General features: G+C 36.8%; 2 protein-coding genes and 1 long non-coding RNA gene across 6 annotated transcripts in view; 1 reads left to right on the top strand and 2 right to left on the bottom strand.

Annotated features, from left to right (window-relative positions):
* The window catches only part of LOC132202017 (zinc finger protein 493-like), a 59,673-nt gene extending 55,694 nt beyond the window's left edge, over positions 1-3,979 (bottom strand). The window contains exons 1-3 of the mRNA XM_059628631.1: positions 3,796-3,979; positions 2,180-2,317; positions 1,769-2,094 (exon numbers count right to left, since the gene is read on the bottom strand). Coding sequence (XP_059484614.1) covers positions 1,769-2,094; positions 2,180-2,317; positions 3,796-3,936 — 605 coding nt within the window. The 5' untranslated portion in view covers positions 3,937-3,979. The remainder of the gene's footprint in view (positions 1-1,768; positions 2,095-2,179; positions 2,318-3,795) is intronic.
* Positions 3,980-4,564: 585 nt separating this feature from the next.
* LOC132200380 (uncharacterized) lies at positions 4,565-6,255 on the top strand. 4 transcript variants are annotated; one of them, XR_009442158.1, is made up of 7 exons: positions 4,565-4,732; positions 4,787-4,909; positions 4,981-5,127; positions 5,190-5,338; positions 5,392-5,606; positions 5,744-5,900; positions 6,057-6,255. It is a non-coding gene; the product is annotated as an uncharacterized LOC132200380 (long non-coding RNA). The 4 variants fall into 4 exon arrangements; XR_009442157.1 differs by having other exon boundaries at positions 5,676-5,900; XR_009442159.1 differs by having other exon boundaries at positions 5,392-5,895.
* Positions 6,256-8,654: 2,399 nt separating this feature from the next.
* Positions 8,655-17,323, bottom strand: part of LOC132200343 (delta-sarcoglycan-like) — a 58,596-nt gene continuing 49,927 nt past the window's right edge. Inside the window, exons 3-7 of the mRNA XM_059625744.1 lie at positions 14,581-14,734; positions 10,624-10,813; positions 10,049-10,235; positions 9,561-9,684; positions 8,655-9,501 (exon numbers count right to left, since the gene is read on the bottom strand). Coding sequence (XP_059481727.1) covers positions 9,325-9,501; positions 9,561-9,684; positions 10,049-10,235; positions 10,624-10,813; positions 14,581-14,734 — 832 coding nt within the window. The 3' untranslated portion in view covers positions 8,655-9,324. The remainder of the gene's footprint in view (positions 9,502-9,560; positions 9,685-10,048; positions 10,236-10,623; positions 10,814-14,580; positions 14,735-17,323) is intronic.

Below are 17,323 nucleotides of genomic sequence, written 5' to 3'. Positions count from 1 at the left end.
GCTTTATTTGATTAAAAAACAGCTTTTCGAGCCAAAATGATAAAATATTGAATTAATTTTTTACAGCCACAATGAAAGACTTTCATAATTTGAGTTTTACTCATACATAAATTTTCATATAATTAAGGGCAGTTTTTCTTTTTCTTGTGATTCGTCAGCCCTGGTTTTGAGGCGAAGCTTGCGCCGCATTGGCACTGAAAGGGCCTCTCGCCAGTGTGAGTGCGCTCATGTGTCTGCAGAGCGTGGCGCTGAGTGAAAGAGTGGCCACACTCAGCGCACACAAAAGGCCTTTCGCCAGTGTGCGTCCTTAGGTGGACAGTCAGCCCTTCCCGCCGAGCAAAGGGTTTGGCGCAGTGCTCACAGATGAACTGCTTCTCTCCAGTGTGCATTGTCTCGTGCTGGGAGAGTTCACGCCTGTTTGGGAATCGCTTTCCACAGGCGTCGCAGAGGAACCCTTTCTCTCCAGTGTGGGTCTGCGTGTGGGCCCTGAGCCGAGAGGGAGTGGAGAACCTGGCGTCGCAGTACACACATTCGTACCGACGAACAGCGTGGGTTCGCAGGTGCTCTCGGAACTTGGCTGCAGTCCCAAATCTCTTTGAGCATTTGCCACAGGTGAAGAGAGAAGCGTCCGGGTGGTTGGTGGCATTGTGGTCGGCCAACAGGTCTCGAGTGCCAAAGGCGGCGGAGCAGAGGAGGCAGTTAAAGGGCGTGGCCCCCGTATGGGTCCTCTCGTGGGTTGCCAGATCGGCCGGCGTGGCAAAAGCGGCCCCACAGGCAATGCACCCATGTGTCCAAACTGCAGAGTGCAGCAAGAGGTGAGAGTCAAGTCTGCCCTGGCTGCTGAACCCTCGGTCACATAGGTTGCACTCAAAGGGCCGAGCTCCAGTGTGTCTGGCCAGGTGGTCTGTAAGTTTCTTGGCGCTGCCAAAGGTGCGACCACACTCAACACATTGCGCTCGAAAGCCGTTCAGGGGTGGCACGTCGGTGCGAGGCAAGTGGCGGTTTGCTACGTGGGCGCGCATCTGGCCCAGGGTGGCCGTCATGTGGTGGCAGTGGGAACATTCAAATACGGGCCTGTAATACATTTGTTTCTCAGTCTGGGCCACTTCGACATAGGCCCTGGTTTGTTTTGCTACTACTATTTACTAAATTTCTGGCAAATATCATTATTCAACTGGCTTTTGCTAATTTCTGAACTACTGATCCTTAAATCCTCAGAGTTAGTGTTAAGAGTATTGCAAAGTTTTCATTTCTTTAGGTTTTTTTATATCCTAATATTCTTGACAATTTAAACCTATGCAATAATTTCCTATTTGTAGCTATAATTTCTTAGTTTTTAATTGTTTAAGTATAGTATTGTTAATTTTGAGACTTAACTAATTAAAATCTATAAATTTTCCGGCGAGTGTTTAATAAATTGCTATCTAATGTTCATCATAGAAATTCAGCATACAAGAGATCAGTTTTAAATTTTTACTCTAGAAAGAGTTTCTAGACAAATTAATTAAAACTATAAGTTGGAAATAAAATTCCTTAATTAAAAAAAAATACTAAGCATTTAAATTGGAAAAATCTAAAAACTCTTCCTAGCGTGAACTTTAATGGTTGTCTATAGAAGAGGTCCACAGCTGCATACAAGAGTAGGGGTTGGGGTCCCTGGCGTTAAGTTTGGGGTACTTTAAATAGCTAGCTACGTCTTCGGTCCGTCTGCAAATCCCTGACTACCGCGACGACAAAATACGGATAAAAATATTTTTTATGAACTCACCCTGTGTTCTCCTTGGGTGCGCTGCTAGCAGCTGGTGTGGGAGCAGGGGCAGTAGTGGCAGCAGGGGCAATCTCCTTGGATTTGCGGCCGCGCTTCTTGGCGGGAGGTTCTTCCTCAATCTCATCATCCTCGCCGTCAGATTCTCTGATGGGCCTTTTGGCGGCAGCACGTCTACTGGGCCTCTTTTCTGGCTGTGGAGGCGCCTCTTCCTCTTTGATCTGTATCTCGGGTTCAGTCTGCTGCTCTATTTGCTCGACGGGTGTGTCAGAGCGGAAGTCATCATCATTGTCTATTTCGTGATCTATACCATCATCATCATCTGGAATCTGCATTTGGGAAAAAAATATTATTAAGTTTTGATTTGTCTAATTACATAGGTAAAATTACAATAAGCATTAAAATAGGAAATACCTCGGGTTTTACTCCTTCCACCAGGGATACGAGCATAACCTCAGTCTTCACAGCTTTGTCTCTAAAGTCACTCATCAAGTCTAGTTTGTAGGCGCATTCACCACACATGTTTTTAGGAAGAGGATCTTCTACAGTCACCTGATACAAATAAATACGTATAATTATTTTTTCATAAAAAATTTAAATTATAGATGAAACTGATATTTTAAGAATTTTAATTGCACCGCTGTTTATTAACATCAATGTATAAAACGTATAAAACTATGAAAAGTGCGCACAAATACAAAATAAGGTGTGAATTGAAATTTTAATTTTTAATCTTCAGTTGAAAGTTTTTTTTATAAATTGAATTTTAATAAAACCGCAATGCATAATTCGATGAAACGGAAAATCAGGGTTTCTAATGAAAATGTGCCAGATTAATTGCATATCATTTGATTGAAGGAGTTGGTAATTAAAAAATTTCGCAGTCTTAACAAAAGTACTCTGATACCCGCGCAAGAAATAAATTCCCCTCATTGCAATGCTCGCATGGCAACTGGAAACGCAAGACACTTTCACCACCATAGCCAGGTGGCAGCACGCAAAAAGCAGCGCCCCTTGCTGCATATGCAACCACGCGGCGCATTGGAGTATGCAAGGCGGCAGAGCAAGACTGACTTTCATAATTATTTAAATTATTAGAAAAGAATTGTAGAGAAAATTCGTTCTCATCGCAATGATAAATTAAAAAAAAAAAACTATGTAAACCAAATGTAAACGTTGTTAGATTTCCACTTTTTCCTGCTAAACTGTTGACAAGTTTTACACACAACGTAAAATATTAATATAATAAAATTATTCTGCTCTTCAAAATTTTTTATTTTAGTTTTTTTTTAGAGAAAAATTGTAACTTGAAAGTAAAAGATCGTTAAAAAAATTGTGTTCACGGTTTACAGATTTGAAAGTTAAATTAATGCACTTATTAATAATTATTCCCAGCTCATAATTTATCACTGCAGAGTGCAGACCGTAGCCAAAACATAGCAAAATATATAAAATTCAACATAATGATCTGAATGGGTACATATGTTATCCTTGAACAAATCTCAAGACTGGCTTGCAAAGTAGCTAGACGGGAGTGGCAATAAATTGGCGGGATTTTCTAAACCACTTATTGCATGACGAAATTTTAATCAATGTCCTTTGGATGATTAAAAACGGAAAAAACGCTAAAATTAATTCTTCGATGAATTGTAAAAAATATGTAAAAATATAGTAATCAAAAAAGGAAGCATTGCAAGTGAAGGAAGGGCATGACGCAATGGCGCGATGGTCTGGCTTGCTAGACGCTCGTTGCCTGGCCGGGGCCCCTCGTCTCGTATTGATCAACTAAAAAGACCGGTCCGCCATTTTGCCAACGACCCTGGTCACGTATGTCGTCTACAAAATTCGGCGATAAATGCAGAGCCGAGGTCAAAATAATCCTTCTAAATATCATTCGCATCGGCGAACACGATTTGAAATCAAATTCGGCGCTAAAACTTCAATGGTATTCGGGAAAACGCGTTTCGACTAAAGACGCCGTCGGGTAGCAAGGTCGCGCCGGTTTTTCAAGTTGGAATTTCTGGTCTTACCTGTAGAGGAAGGCACTCGGAAATCTTCAGGGCGTACTTCTTGGTCAGCCCTTCACCTTCGAAAATAGCATGTCGAACGATGTTCAGTGTGTCCGTGCCGCAAAGGCGGCACATATCGCCGACTTTCGTGGACACGGCCATTGCGGCCTCGTCGGTGACCTCTTCTCAGCTCTCAGCTCTAAAATGCCGCGAGTGGCCGGCGATTAGCAGAATTCATGACAGTTTTACCGGTAATTATACCGGTGAACTAAATACCGATAGTCAAATTAGTTAATTTTTTGACGATATCGGAATAAATATGATTTTGAACTATTTTTCATGTCTGAAAAAGACATTTAAGCAAGTATTTTAATCTAAGAAAAAGATTTTTAAATGAAAAATTGTAAGCAGTTTACATCTTAAAAACCGGTGGTTGAGTATTTTTTCTTAAACCGGTTTACTAATAACGGAAGTGACGTCGAGATCAATAGTTTTGCTCGTCATAGTGTTGCCAACATTGTAAAAGAAAGCAAGTTTCCAAAAATCCGTCCCACGTGATTCAAGAAAGAACAATACAATACATTTGAAATTAAAATTACACTATTCAAATATCGTTATTTAGCAGTAAAAAAATATCGTGGTTTCGCAAAATATGTAAATTTTGTAAAATTTCAAAATAGATTGCATAGGAAAATAGGAAAGAACACACTTTAGTTATATTTGGGATTTTTTAAATTGTTTTGTTGGCATGAGATGAAAAGCGCCCTCTTATTGGTCCGAATAGAAGAAACATTACTGCCAAGATCAACAAGATGTATGTGTATAAATAATAATAATAAAGCCTTCATGATCTTCATCTTCAATTACGTCTTGATTACCTGCATGCAAAAATTGCAAGAAAATCGTGGATATCGGGCAAGAGAAGCAGATAATTTTCCCTTTATCCATCGCATTCGAGGTGCGTTTTGCGCAAATTTGTATTTTAATCAATTGATTTTTGTTTGTTTCACAGCACAGCTGAAAGATACATAAAATGATGAGTGAAGAATTATCTCATTATTTGCGCTTATGGTCCGTCTTGTTCCCCGGAATCTCCTGATGCTATTGGCTGGTCAATCCACAAGAAATAAATTATGTAATTATTTTAAAATTCAAAAGCTAAAATTTAAAAAAAAAATCTAAAAACTTTAAATTAATCCCTTTCAGAATTCCTTAAAATTTGAGAGAGCGTGAGCATGAGAAGTGGCTTAAATTTACATCACTAAAAAATTTTATCTATGTACCTATCACATCACTATGTATCCAGCACAAATTTACATAGCATTGACTGTTATTTTGGAAATTCATTTAAAGGTAAAAATTTCATAAACTTATTTTAAATCTTTTGCATCAAGAGCTTTAAATATCCGCATCAGATTCTCCAGCTGGACGCATTTTCTTCATATTGTTGTTGAGCAGTCGAACCTTTGCTGTTGACGGCAGCGTAGTCTTCTAGGAGGAGAGGACGTCTTGACCTGGGCGTCTTTCCAAAATCTCTTCTCAAAGACTCACTGTAAATACCAAAGTAAGAATCAGTAATTTAATTTATAAAAAAGACTGCATTGGTGATGTTGACAGGGTTGACAGAATCAAACCATAGCCAATGAAGAAAGCAGTTTATTGAACTTGGTCTGCACTAGCGAGTACATAGCGAAAGCGGTCCTCGGAGAGATTGTGATTGGTAAAAAGCCTACCTTTGTCATCACCCATTGAAGAGAGCTGAAAAATTTCAACCCTACCATCATGCTCAATCAGGGAATGCATTGCGACTACCTGACCTGAATTAATTTATTGTAAATTTGGATTTGCTAATTTCTTGTATTTAATTTCTTTTATATTATTTACTTTTTTCCACTTTGTAGTTATTCCGTTAACTGCTTTTGTCATATACAGCAGAGTAAGATCTTTCAATTTATGGACCTTTTCACAGTTGGATGAAACGTTGGACAAAAAGTCATCTTGATCCTATGTGACTTCTTTTCGACCAGGCATAAGGAGACATACTTGAGGTCTTGCCTACATACTCCAGAGCCTAATGTAGCGTTATGAAGGAAATTTTATGGTTGATATTCCTTTCAATGGGTAATGTAAGTTTAGTAAAAAAATTATTATTATTATTATTGTTGTTTATTCCTGTCCGACAAATATTACATACATGTTATATGCACAGATCACAAAGAAAAATTGAGATAACAATTTTTGGGAGGGAAATAATTTTTTTTTAATTTAATTAATTTTAACAGAGATGAAACTCTTGCCTTCATCCATGATGGGAGGCAATAAGTGACTCCAAGGTCCAACTGCTCACTTAAACACACCCACCCTTGGATTGGTGCAGCAGATCCACAAGGAAGTGTCTAAATGCATTAACAAAGGCATCAAGATGTTTGTGTCATCCTTGATAACTGTAATTTATTTATCAAAAATAAATGTGTACGAAAATAGCACAAAATATTTTTGCTGTTCGAATTGCTATTTAAAGTTCTGAATTTTGCTCAATTTTCTCTAGATGGGGCTTTACCCTTGTGGGTAAGGATAAAATCGGGAATTTCCCGTTTCCCGCGACATGGAAAATCTGTAAATTTTTATTTAATTAGGCAGTTTTTAACTTGATATTTTTGACATAACATCGTAGTTTTGCCAGATTTAGTTTGCTTAATACTATCAACTTTTATATATATAAAATTTCATTCTGTTGAAAGGGAATTCGCAGTTAGGAAGTGGTGAATGCATTTTTAAACTTAGAAATATTCTATTGTTGACATAAAAATTATAATTATTTTCTATGTTGAACTACTTTGCCAGTTTTAAATTTTTTATTAAATATTGACAGCATTTATTTTGCCAAGTAAATTTCACTAATCATTACCGCTCTAATTAATATAATTCCCTCTTGGCAAGTGCAGGTGGTTTATTGTTTAAATTAGCTGCAAAAGATGTTTATTGATATATCACAGAGACATTTGCTGACCATATCGAGATCCATCAATGATACATTCAAAGTTATTACATTTTATTCACATTAAATTTTAAATAAATTACCGTTCGGAAGCTATAATAAATTGTGTGTTCAAACAGTTTGATAAAGATTTTAGCTGAAATTCAATTTGCACTTGAAGCATTCAACAAAAAGTTCCACAGAACAATGGAATATTCAATGGGCGTCAGTTTTGTTTTCGTTCATGGAATATTGAGCGATGAATTAGGTGATTACTCGGACGCAGCACAAAAGGGCACACTGAACGGTCAGTGTTGTTTGTTGTGTGTTTTGTGCCGCGGTTTTGTACATTTTTTGTTTGACAAGAGCCACGAGCGTCCTCGGCTTGCTGCTTTGTTCTGGCCGTGCTCTCCTCTCGTTACGAGTGTGCATTAAAAAGCGCAGGCCCCATAAACAATGATTATCGCACAATGGAAATTCATCGACGGAAAACAACGCGCGCTCCGGCTGTTAAATAAGTGCGTGCCGCTGTGCATTCGTTAATTGCGGGCGGCGGCAGAGAGAGGGAGATGAGTTTTTGCTGCTTGACCAGAGGCACTATACTTATACTTGCCAGTGCAAAGAGCCGGAAGCTTTTAGCGCCGCGAATCCACTCGAAAAAAGGCGCGCCGTTTATTTTTGCATTTAGATTTTTTCCGGTGCTCTCCAGTGGTGCATGTGTTGTGGTGAATTAAAAGGGAACTTTTTTGTTATTTTTTCTTTGCTTTTCTTTCGCTTTGCTTCCACATTTAGAGAGGGCAAAGAGACGGTCGCTCTGTTTGCGTGAGTTGGCGAAGCTCATTGGCATTCGGGGCAGGCGCGAAACGTGCCGAGTCTTCGGTTCGCGAGATCTCCTCGTGTATTTGCCTAATTGATTCGAGATGCTTTTAAAGGCCGGGAAAAACAAGCCATCTTTGATGCTGCCAGCACTCAAGGGAAGCTTGCTCTCGTTCGAGTTGCTCTGCGTGTATAAATTGTTGCGAGCGCCAATCAAAAATCAAACACTGCACGCGCCGCCGAGCACTTATCGAGGATTATTGCCTTTTTCCATGTAAATGTTCGCAGTCTCCTCCGTCTTCAGCTTGAAATGATTGAAGATTTAAGGTGGTAGAAATGTAAGACTGCTATTTTTAATCTTTCAATTTAATTTAGATATCAATGAAATTTTGATTTAATGAAACAAATTTATGAAAAAAAAGTGATGGCTAGTAAAAATTACCTGATTGTGAGAATGAATTTGATTGGTTTTTTGGTGCCGAAAGATATTTTATTTGTTTAGACTGACGTGTTATTTGTGCTCGTTGAAAATGAGAAAATTATAAAATTTGGACTTCTTGATTTCATTTTTTGTTTTGGTGGCATGATATCAATTCAAATAATATTGAAATAATAACCAAATTTGGTCTTATTTGTGTTTTTATTTGTCTTTTAATTGAACATATAATATGGAAAAGTTAAACAAATTTTAACAAACTATAAGTATAAACAATGTGATATTTTAAGTATTTCAAGATGGGTTTTACTTTTCAATTTATACAATCAATAATTTAAATATTTGAACGATTTGAATTTGAAAAGAATTGATATATGTATCTGCAAGAAGCATGTAAGAATTTATTTTTAATTAATTAAATACCATGAAAACTTTTCTTCTACATTTTTATATTATTTTTCTGAGAAGTAGAAAAGAAACAGAGTAAGAGAGAACGATAAAATTTACAAAAAAAAACTCTTTATTCAGAATAAATTATTCTGCCAGACACTTTTGAAGAAGCATCAACAAAAGGGGATGATTAAATAAGCTCAATATATTAAATTATTTTCAGGCTTAGGTTTTGAGTTAAAATAATGGAGCGTGTTTAAATTTAAGACATATTGCTTTATTTGTATAGTAACATGTGCTATATATTTATTTTGTATACCCATTATAGCTATTTGATTTTTAAATTCATAATTCCCATTATTATTTTTATAATTCCCCAAAATTGTTCTTTTGATCAGTTCAGTTAATTCACACGTAGTAACAACAACAGCTTAGTAATTAATTCATTTTATCAGAAATCGTCAGTTGCAGTATCAAAAAATGTTATACAGTAACCCATGCATTTTGAGGAACACTTTCACATTTTGAAGTTTCTCTCGCTGAAAAAAAAATATTAGATACACACAAGATATAAGACACTTTCCTAAATAATGAAAAGCTGGCTCACAGACTTAAACAGAGAGCATTAATAGATATTTCTTTCATCATTGTTGAGATCTCAGTCTAGTTTGCGATGAAATGCGCGGATAAATTCCTTATTTTCACCATATTTATTTAAAAAAAAATACCAATTCTACTTGAAATAAACTTTGGAGACATCTTTTTTATGGCAGCAAAATCATCAAGGCGCAGACAACACGAGAAAAATAATGTGTCAAGAAATGTGGTGCGCACCACCACGCATATTATATTAATAAATTAATTCAGCTGCGTATAATTGACGCTCAACAGGCAGTTTTCGAGGCGCTATTCATGTATACAGAGGAGTGTTTTAGCGACAAACGTCGCTGTCAGCGGCACACGCGACGTCTGGTTGCGCGAGGAAAACGCGTCCGTTCGCACACGCACACAACTGGTAGACGTCGTGGGCGGCGCGTCCACCCTGTCCGCCACCCCTGCTCACCTCTCGAAGCCCCGGCAAGAACACGTTGGCCGCCTCCAGACGCACCTGAGTGGCAAAATTCGAGAGAAAGGTCAGCGGTCATTGAGGTTTGAGGTCAAACTCACCGAGCCGGCGACAGACTGCAACTTCAGGTCTGTCAGACAACTGGCACTGATGTCGCCAGCGCGCGACTCTATCGAAACACCCTGAGGCGCCTTCACCTGGAGGGACCTTGTGGGAGACTCGAGTCTGAAGATTCAAGAAAAAATTTCTTTTTGTTATTTCCATCTTATATTATGTTACCATAAAAATATAATTATCCTTTCACTTCATGCATAAATAAATTAGAAATAATTTTTCAAAGCAATAAACACAGACTAAAATGCTAGAATCAAATGGAGAATCTAGTATTGCTTCTAAAATTAATTTTTAAATTTTAATTATAATTCAATAAAAATATTTTTAATAATAAAAAATTTAAAAATTTTTAAAATAAAAAAATGATATTATTACTTTAAATATTATTTTTTTTTTCGATAATAATTTCTAAACTTTTTTGTGGTAAATTAAGATAAGTTATAATAATTATTTAATTATATTATATTTTACTCACCTTAAATCATAGCCTGAATCAGCTCGCACTACTGGCGTTTGGACGCTGCCCTCAAAAACTGCTCCTCCTGTGACTTTTAAGCTGTCTGCACCAACTTCGACTCCTTCCCTTGTAGCTGAAAAGAGCACCTCTCCTTTGGGATCAGTGACCTGAAAACCTCGCGCCAGGCACTCGAGCTGATCACTCCCTGCACCATAAAATAGCAAAAGGGACCAAATTAAATTAATTTTAAATCATTTATTTTTCAAATTAATACATATAACATAATAAGGATTAATAAAGAAATGAAAGCCTCATCACTCCTCAGGCAGCTAAGTATCATATTGGCCTGAATGATTTTAATTTCTGCTTTTTTTACCACACCATTTGTAGAGTTAATTATTGTTGATACCTATTTTTTTTTTTTTTTTTTTTATAAACATTTCTCCTGTTAGAATTTAAAAAAATCTGTATGAATTTTATAAAATTAATGGTAATTTTTGCTAAGTAAAACAACCCAATTGAATTGACAAAATAAAATACTCTCCACATTCGCGGGTCACGCTTTAGCTAAAGTAAATTTAAAATTTTTTTACCTAGAACAAGTCTGCTGACTGTTCGACCTAGATGATCTCGAGCACTGACCGAGAAGTTGTGCGACGAGTCGATGCTGATCGGCGCCCCTGGCCGCGAACGGATGGACGACGCAATCAACGCGTCCAAGACCATGGCGCGGCCCCGAAGCTGCAGGCCGTCCTCGACCACTTTTAATCTGCCCATGCCCTCCTGCAAGTTTAGAAAGTCACGTTTAACATTCACTTATAAATAAATGTAAATCTTATATTGAAAAAAAAGAGACACAATCATGCAGAAAATTGACTTTGGTCTCGCGAGAGACTTCTTGTGTTGTGTCTCACAAGAATGCACAAAGCGAGCGCGAGTCTCGTGTCGGCCAGAAATATGAAGCCTCAGCGGATATTCTCTCACTGCACAGGGCCATTACTCACTCACTGGCGCCAAATATTAATTACGAGGGGCCTCAACAACAGAAGTGCCGCGCGCGATATACTCATGCCCCAGTTTAATCTTGCCACTGGCAAATGGGCATTCCGCCGGTTTTACACGCCTGCGACGACTCTGATGTGATGAACCAAGCACAGCGAGGGGTCCTTTTGGAACAGATCAGAACGTATATCGTTGGAAAATTATTGCAAGTGCAACAAACGTCTCCTCATCACATTTATTCCTTTCATATTGTTGAAAGTGAGACGGATGTGCCCAAAATACGCAAAAGTCTGTGATTATCAAGTGGTTGTTTCTTCAAGTGTAAATTAATAACTAATATATAATAGTTACTTTTCATGTCTTATGTATAATGTATGAAAAGATTTCTTGATTTTTATTATAACAGAGATATTTTAAATTTTTCATCAATTATTGGCAAAACCAATTTGTACAACTCATGTACAAATATTCAGAATTTATTAAAATTTCATTCTCAATTTAAATTTCCTAAATTACAACTAATCAAATTGATTATCTGTGTTGAAGGTTCGTGTTTATTAAATTTTATCTACGCGATTCATTATTCATGATTTGTGAAAATTTATAAATTTATTATGTGGTCTTCTTGATGTTTAAGTATATAGTACAGAAAAGAATATTGCAGAGTATTGTTCTTTTCTTTTGTAATTAAACATCAATAGGAAACAATAATGATACAATTCCTAAACTTCATCCAGGAATCGCCGAGTTAAAATTAACTATTATTTTTTTTCAAACAACGAAACATTAATTAAACTTGGCAGACTTCTAAGGAAAACATTTTCGCCCCTGGAAATAGCTCCTTGAGAACGACTCCAGATTGGTTTGAAACTTAATTAGCACTGGTAAAGCACACCAGTAGAGGAAATGAAAAAAGGGGGTAGAAAAAAAGGAGGCAGCGCTCCCGTATTTACGGTTAATTTAAATGGGACAGGTGAGCAAATTCACTGTTAATTAAGCAGGTGCTTCTTCTTTTTTTTACTTTGACAAGTGTTTGCTTTCGTTCGCGTCGGAACTCAATAAGAGTGCGCAAACACGGGCGCAAATTATGATTAAATCGCGCTGCGGTCTTTGGAGCAGTAAAAATGCTGTAGAGGGGCCGCGAAATAATCGTGAAAAGGCGTAGTATCGCATCACGGCTATTGCTGCCATTATGATCTAATTTGGCCTTTTTGATCTTCCATCGAGGCGCGAATAAAGTGGATGAGCCAATAAAAGCGGCAACTACTATCACTCCGCCACTCTGGCTGCCGAAAATGCGAACACGCAGGGGAGCATAAAGCGTTGGCGCGTTTTGCGGAACGAGCCGCTTTCTGCTCTCATTTCTCTCAACCCCTGAAACGGCTGATTCATGCACTCAAGCATTCAAAATGCCACTAGGTGCTCCGCTCAATTTATCTGTCGAATGTGAAATGCCCTTTATTCGTCTTACCTGGGCAGTGAGAAATCGACTTGAGTATACACCCGCTCTCTCTCCCTTTCATACATTTATAACCCTTTTATTGAGTGCTTTTCCTGCGCTAAAGAGCGCTACAGTTTCTATCAAAATTGATGTTTTGGATAAATCTGATATAATGCTCTTAATGTCTGCTTGTTTCATTGGATTATGTTAAATTCTCTATGATTATTTTTTTATTCTTATTAATTAATAAAAGCTCTCAGCAATGTGTTGAGATGTCTTATAATCATTTCCAAACTTCGAATGGAAGAATTGGGATTTTTTTATTCCGATATTTTTTCTTCTTTGCCCAATAATAGACGAAATTGGGGAATTTCGGTAAGAGGTGGAATAAACAGGAAGTTTTTTCACTTAAAGGAGATTTTTGAGTAAATAGTAAATTTAAGTTAACAAGTGTTTTTTTTTCTTTTCAAAATATATAAAAAATTTTAAATTTTTTATGCATGAACTTTAAAATAGGTGATAAGGGTGGACAACCCCAGCTTACAATAAGGACATAAGGGCTTCTTTTATTGATTAAGAGAAACTGACTATGAAATTCGGCTTTCAGTATTTTATTTATATTTCCTTCTCTACTTGTGTTGCTTTATAATTAGACGGTTGTTTGTTTTCAATTAATGCAACGAAGAAAGCGGAAGCCTGTGTTAATGCGTGTTTTTTTTTTTAAAGATTAAAATATCCTCAAACAGAAGAATTTCGAGCAAAATGTGGAGTAAAAAACACATTTAAAAAAAGTGAATTTGCTCTGTTTAAAATTACTGCGTACACTGTTTTTGCGAGACTTGCTTCACAAAAAACCTTGGTAGCGCAGACCTAACAAACTATTAATCATTGGAGCAGTGTCGGAGGTGCCAAATTTACACACTTTTCAGCACAAGCCCCCCCTTTGTTCCGTCTCGAATTCACGCGGCCGGTCTGCAAGACAATGAAAAACCGCCTGCCCGTTCTAAATTTGCCCCTTCAACTGCCGCAGTTTATTTTGCAGAGAGCCGCTGATGTTTATTTATAAATAAGTTATTGATGAATGAAAACAACCAAGAATTTATGCGCCGGTCGGGCGTGCATTAATTCACTCACTTTGTTTGGACTGTGTTTACACTGATTCATTTTGTATTAATGCACCTGAATTATTAAACGTACACCACCGTCATATCATCGCGGCATTTACAGCAAATGAAAATGTAACACACCGGCCGAAGTATATGCAAGCAGCGTTTTGCATCAAATTAAGTTAAAATGGGTCAGTTGAGCTGCAAAGGGAACTTATTTTCCGGTCGGCACCAATATAACATCCACTTTAAAGGGTCGGTGCTGGGGCGCGTGTAATGTCATCAGGAGATATTTAACACGGGCCAATTTGCGCCTCTCATTATTGATGGACCACACAGGCGCGCATCAGCCTCCCCTCCCCGTCCCATTCGCATATATTGATAATAATGGCTGCTGTATTATGCGGCCTAATGGTTATTTTTGACTCGGTGCTGGAATACACCTATAATTATCACCGCGAGCAGGCTCTCACATTTCAGCTCCAAATTTTATTATTACAGCCCCCTTGCCTCCATGCAAAACACAGATGTCATTTTGAAGTATCGCATGTCTGTGGAAAATTAATGAACACCTACGTGGAAATGGGAGAGTGACTCAATTTCCTTAACAAGCAGCACTATCAATTTGCAAAAAATAGCAACGAAAAGAAACTTTGTGAAAATTAAATCTCATTAATTGAATCAATAAGTACCTTTTTGAATAAAAAATTCATTAGCATATTATCAAATATTTGTATAAAAAATTATTTAGAAATCGGGCAAAATCAACTTTTTTTTACGATGTTTTACATTGAGAGTTTAAAGTTTTCATTTATTTAAACTTAAAATTTAGATTTTTCGATTTAAATAAAAACAATTAATGCTTCACGCGAAACCTCACTAACTAATTTAATTAATTTTTGTTGCGAAGATTACAAATAACATGAATTATTATTTTGCGTAAACTATGAATTATAAATTATAATACAAGTCGAAAAATAATATTTAAATTTAAATCTTACCGATGAGAACTGCATGACTTTGAGCAGCCATAGGGTAAGGGATAAATTGATGATCACCACCGCCACCAGCACGACAATCAACAAGTAAAGGCATCGCTTCCGCCATCCATAGATGCCCACCGAGCCCCGGACACCCTCGCTGGGGCCCATTGCTCTGAAAACAAACCGAACACACATATTAACGCTTTCAAAGGAAAACCACAATTTTGTTGAATATTTTACACTCGGTTGATGACGCAAAAGCATAAAAACTAACTGTCGTTAATTTGGATAAAAAATATTAATGAATGTGCAGTTGTCAAATCAGGACATTGATAAATTAAGATGAATCTGAAATTTTGGAACTTGAAATTAAACACGAAAATCTATTTAAAAAAAAAATACGAGCGGATTTTTACAGTGTGTCTCGTCGCCATCAACAATTTCCAATTAAAATTTTTACACATCCCCATGTCATTAATATGCAAAATCCAATTTTTGGGAAGGAGCATGTATGTATATAACGCGACTAATCAATCATCCCCAGGGATGGCAAGCAAAAATGATGTCGACCACAATGGCAATTTACCACACCCAGCATCACAACCGAGAGCTAATTAATTGCTTCCGCGAATATCGCAAGAGCCAAAGTGAGTGTTTTGCATTTCAAAATAGGCCGCGACGCCATTAACCGAATAATTATTATTTAACGCGAGATGGCTTTAAAAATGGCTTTAATATAATCATATAATGTGTTTATCTATGTTGTTGGCAAAAAGCCATGCGTGGTCAAAATGAAATCTTCCTAAATCTTCTTTGCTCTTGTTTACGATCTTTTAATAGATATAATTTTTTAATTCATCAACTTATAAGCCCAGCTACTTTTTTTAAAATGAACGTTTGATGAAGGCTGATTCCATGACTGAAATTATGTTACATTTTGGACACAAGAATAATATAAGTCTTAAAAAAATGTTGTTAAACTGATATTTTGTTGAATAGAATTTGGTTTTTTGGATTTTTCATATCTCACCATCACACATTAACTTGTTGCAGGAGAAACGTTTGAGGCACGAAATATAATATAAATTTCTTACGTTTTTATTTTAATAATTGGTCTCACAATTATTGAAAATAGATCCACTAGCAATTATAAAATGCATATTACATGAAAATTAATTATTATTATTATTACTTGCTTACATAGGAAAAAATTGCGGAAGTTGCAGTGAAAACTGCTAATAAAAGCATATAGTGGGAACCAATGCATAAATGCAAATTTACAATTGATTTGGTAAAAAGTGCAATATTGTTTTGCGAAAAAAGCTGAAAACTAAATTGTATCATCCCCAAACACAAATATGACAACGCATCTTGTCAACAACATACTACAAGTCCCTTGTGTGTGCAAACTTGAAACTAAAAGCAGCATTATTATGATAATATGCACACAGGTTCAATACCGATGATTTTGAGCGTACCGTACGTTCATTCGCGGCTAATTATCCGCGCGTTTTATGGGCGCGGCTTTTACGAGGCCGTGAAGCCGGCCGCGGATTTTACTGCCGGCCGTAAACACACACACGCTCGCATCCGAAAAACCCCAATCGGCTTCTCTTCTCTTCTCTCCAACATCGGCCATATGGATTTCTGATCGCGGCGCGTGCGGGTGTAATTAAAAAGTCAACAAGAAGCTCTGTCTCTCTCAGTGTGTGCCATTCTCTCTTATCTGCAGCGAGACACGCGGCCTTAATCGCCGGTAATTGCCTCGGAATTTGCATTCAAATGTCTCTGTTGCGCCCTCTCGAAATAATTATCTCGCTCGCTGCAGAGTTCTGCTCTCACTCGCCGCCGCCGCCGCCGCCGAATATTTATAATATCGAGAGAAGTAGCAAGAGACTTTTTACATGCATGTGAGAGTGCTCTTGCGCTTTTGCTGCGGGGGTAGTGGAAATTTCAGCAATTCGCCCAGATTAAGACGGTGTCTGCGTGCCAGAGTGATATTTTTCGCGATTAAGCTTGACGACGACGCGCGTTTTGCATGGAAATTTTCGTTAATAATGAGTATTTAAGTTTAGTGTGTGGAGCTTCCGCGTTAATCCATTATTAAAAGTTATTTTATACTTAATCTTTCCTATGCGATTTAACTTTTAAAAAATTCAGCACTTTTAGCACTCGTTTCAAAAAATGGGTTTTTTCTTTATATATTTATGCCAGCAAAATTTTGATTAAGAAATTAAATATCAACACATGTCCTTATAAATTACACAAAAAAAATAATGGTGAGGCGAAATTAGAATAATTTTCAGGTATAACTGCTAAATTCATACTAAGCAGGTTGTATTTTTTAAGAAAAATAGTTGAAGTGTAAACTGATTTTTCAATTTCTTAAAACTTTTACAGTTTTAATACACACTTATACAAAATATAAAATGAATAAAAAATATTAAAAAAGTGAATAAAAAAATATAAGTTCAATGGAGGTACATTATGTTGGGTTATACAACAACATTATTAATGTTATAATATTTTTAAAAGGCAAATATTTTTTAATTAAAACATAAGCTTTAATTATTGTATGAATATATCGCCAAATTTGAAAACATCGACTTTTTCACTTAGGCAGATCAAAAGCATTTCAAATTTTTCTGCCCTGCTAATTTTATTTGCTTTTAAAATTTGCCTTGAAGTATTTGCTTTGGTTTCTCATCAAATAAAATACTAAGTTCAATCCAAAAATATTAATTTATGCAACAACTGGATT

This window comes from Neocloeon triangulifer, unplaced genomic scaffold, assembly GCF_031216515.1.
Source record: "Neocloeon triangulifer isolate White Clay Creek 2 clone unplaced genomic scaffold, ASM3121651v1 ptg000014l, whole genome shotgun sequence".
NCBI lineage: Eukaryota > Metazoa > Arthropoda > Insecta > Ephemeroptera > Baetidae > Neocloeon > Neocloeon triangulifer.
The sequence above is the reverse complement of the archived record's forward strand: the minus strand, read 5'-3'. Positions and strand labels throughout refer to the sequence as shown.